Raw genomic sequence first — 3136 nt, 5'->3', positions numbered from 1 at the left:
AAGAACATCTGTATCAAGAATCCGGCCCGGCATCGAAGCCTCAACATCACGACAAGTGACTTAGCTCTGCCTTAACCTTAACCTCTTATATACAGACAATCTAACTACTGTGTACCTTAACAGAACTGGTATCTTATTATCCTGTGTTACAGACTCTTTCTATGCTTTGTATCTCTTGCATTCACATACATATAGTTGTATACACACTCTTTTGTTTACATGACGGCCTGTCTTATATTGTGTTTTATTATGTCGCATTCGCTCACACACAGACATACAGTTTAATGCTACAATAAATCTTACTGTTATTCATCTTTATCGGTTGAGTCATCTTATATCATTACCTTACTGGCATTTCTTAGTTCTCTATATTATAGTATCGTAACATATATCGTTATATTTTGTGTCGACCGTGTGACGCGTTAAAAAGGAGCCTGTTTTCCATTCGTCACCATTTCTCCTTTGGTTCGCACGGTCGTTCTTACAGAGAGGATATGTCCATGCCCGTGCAAAGCCTGTTAAGAGACACAGGCTGGATGTGAAATATGGGCCTCATTTCAGCTTATAACAGGCCCAGCACAAGGCCCTCTAAGGAGCATTATAAGCCCCCGGACAAATCAATGTATTGGGCTTTATAGTATTTATTTATTGACAGCAAGCCACAATAGAATTGGGTAACTAGCCAGTGTGCTTTATGCTTTAAGACAGCACTGTTAAGTCATACGTTTCAAAGAAGCCACGATCTATGCGTGGATTACGGGAATATACACGTTAACGATGTAATTACAATTAACAGAATAAAAGAACTAAAACGATTTATTGCAAAAAAAAAAAAGAAAGATAATTCTTTACCAAAGAGTCTTCCCCTGTGCTTCTAACTATGCCAGCTAGTCCACTTGACCGCATCCATCTCTAGTCGGGGTGGTGTGTATCTTGGAATTGTAGTTGGACAGGATATGTATGGAATGATAATAATCAGCAGGAGATAGTATATGAGGTACTCTTTGTTGGCAATGAACCTCGGAGGTTGTTGATTTTGTTATTGTTACCTTTAGTGTAGGGCTTATATCCTATACCATCAGTGGATTATTGTACGGATGCCTCGCGGGGCCCGATCCTAATCTATGAATGCTGTAGCTAACTGTCAATAAATACTATAGGAGCCAAATGCATTGATTTGCCCTGGAGCCTATAATGCTCCTCAGAGAGCCCTGAGCTGGGCTTGTTACAAGTTGAAATGAGGCCCATATTTCATACCTAGCCTGTCTATTACAGGCTTTACACGGGCCTGGACATACCCTCACATTCCTGCGACAGTATGTTGTCAAAGACTTACGAAAAGAAAAGTTATAAGTTATTATCTATGGAGTTGAAGAATAAGACTAAGGAAAAGTGCATTTATCAGGTACAAAATCAAGGTTCAAAGTTGTAGTTGTCTATGAATATTTAATCTTTGCTATGATTATAGCTTTTATAGTCTAACCAAATGCAGCAAAGTATTAAATCCCGTCTGCTTTGGTCCTGAATATCAAGTCCCATCAGTGTCGACAGTGTTCGTTACTCTTCTGGAGTAATTAAAATAATACCAGTAATACGTTTGGGTAAGGCGGAAAGCTGGTAGAATCGTTACCACGCCGAGGCAAATGCTTAGCGGCATTTCGAGCATTTTTACGTTCTGAATTAAAATTCCGCCGAGGCCGATTTTGCCTTTCATCCTTTCGGAGTCGATAAGATAAGTATCAATTAAGCACTGGAGTCGATGTAATCGACTTATCCTCTCCTCTGAAATTGCTGGCCTTGTGGCAAAATTTGATGCGTTTGGATCAAATCCATTCAATGTACTCTTCTCAGTGTATGTGACTTTGAGCCGTGTGAAAAAAAAGAAAAACGGAACAATATATTCTTGCTGACTATGTTAAACTCTCTCTTTCACTCGTTTCAGTCCTTGGACTGCGGCCATCCTGGGGCAGCGTCTTGGAGTGTTTAGTCGAACAAACTGATCCCAGTACTTATCTTTTTTTAAATCTGCTATTTATTCTGTCGTTGTCTTTGCCGAATCTCTAAGTTACGAGGACGTAAACAAACCAGCATCGATTTCCAAACGGTATTGTGAACACACACACATACACATACGACGGGCTTCTTTCAGTTTCCGTCTACCAAATTCACTCACAAGGCTTTGGTCGGCCTGAAGCTACAGCAGAAGACACTTGCTCAAGGTGCTACGCGGTGGGACTGAACCTTGAACCATGTGGTTGGGAAACAAGCTTTTTACCACTCGACTACGCTGACGGCTTTATTTAATATATTCTATATTCACGGACTCCCCACATAGTGATTGATATCAATAAGAACTCCATATAGTGTGTTTGACATCAGTTAGGCCTTCAAATAGTCTCTGGGGTATGAATGTGATATCTGTTTGATATGAAAATAAACGACAGTTCTCACTCGCAAGCGACTCTGACTTGGTAACAACATGTACCATGGCTCCACTTATTATTTTAGGTGACCGTATAGTCACGAGCAAGCATAGGTACCTTCTTCATGTGTCTATGTTTGCTATATCTGATTCAATGATGACCCCAAATATTTCAATATATTTTCATATTCATTTTTCACTCCTTAATCTTAATTGAATAACGTTGTTGTTGTTGTTGTTAAGTGATTATTACTTAATTCTTTAATTACAGAGGTGCCAGTGCTATTGTATATTCCTGTCGGAATAAAAAAGATAACACCCAGTGGGCAGTGAAAAAGATAACCAAAAGGGTAAGTTTAATGTTAGCTGTAATCATGTCTGCATTTGCTATATGTATGTGTGTGTGTGTGCATATAGAGACAGGCACCGCTAATCGAAAAGTTAACTTCGTTAATCGTTAATCCGTTAACCAAAAAGTAACTTCGTTAATCGTTAATTCTTTGAAAATGTAACGGAAGTTCACGTGAATCCGTTAACGTTAATTTTTTATTGAAAAAAAAGGCATAAAACACATCTAAAACACTCACACATCTATTGATATTTTTCAATATTTTTCTCCTCGTGAACAAATTTTATGGAATGATGATGTCAAAGTAACACACGTGTAATCCCAACCGAGCGAAGCCGCGTTATGTGTAACAAAAAAAAAAACAC

General features: G+C 38.8%; 1 protein-coding gene across 1 annotated transcript in view; it reads left to right on the top strand.

Annotated features, from left to right (window-relative positions):
• The window catches only part of LOC106870421 (calcium/calmodulin-dependent protein kinase type IV), a 28112-nt gene that overhangs the window by 3266 nt on the left and 21710 nt on the right, over positions 1-3136 (top strand). Inside the window, exon 2 of the mRNA XM_014916487.2 lies at positions 2694-2772. Within this exon, the coding sequence (XP_014771973.1) occupies positions 2694-2772 (79 nt within the window). The remainder of the gene's footprint in view (positions 1-2693; positions 2773-3136) is intronic.

This window comes from Octopus bimaculoides, chromosome 12 (assembly GCF_001194135.2).
Source record: "Octopus bimaculoides isolate UCB-OBI-ISO-001 chromosome 12, ASM119413v2, whole genome shotgun sequence".
Classification (NCBI taxonomy): domain Eukaryota; kingdom Metazoa; phylum Mollusca; class Cephalopoda; order Octopoda; family Octopodidae; genus Octopus; species Octopus bimaculoides.
The sequence above is the reverse complement of the archived record's forward strand: the minus strand, read 5'-3'. Positions and strand labels throughout refer to the sequence as shown.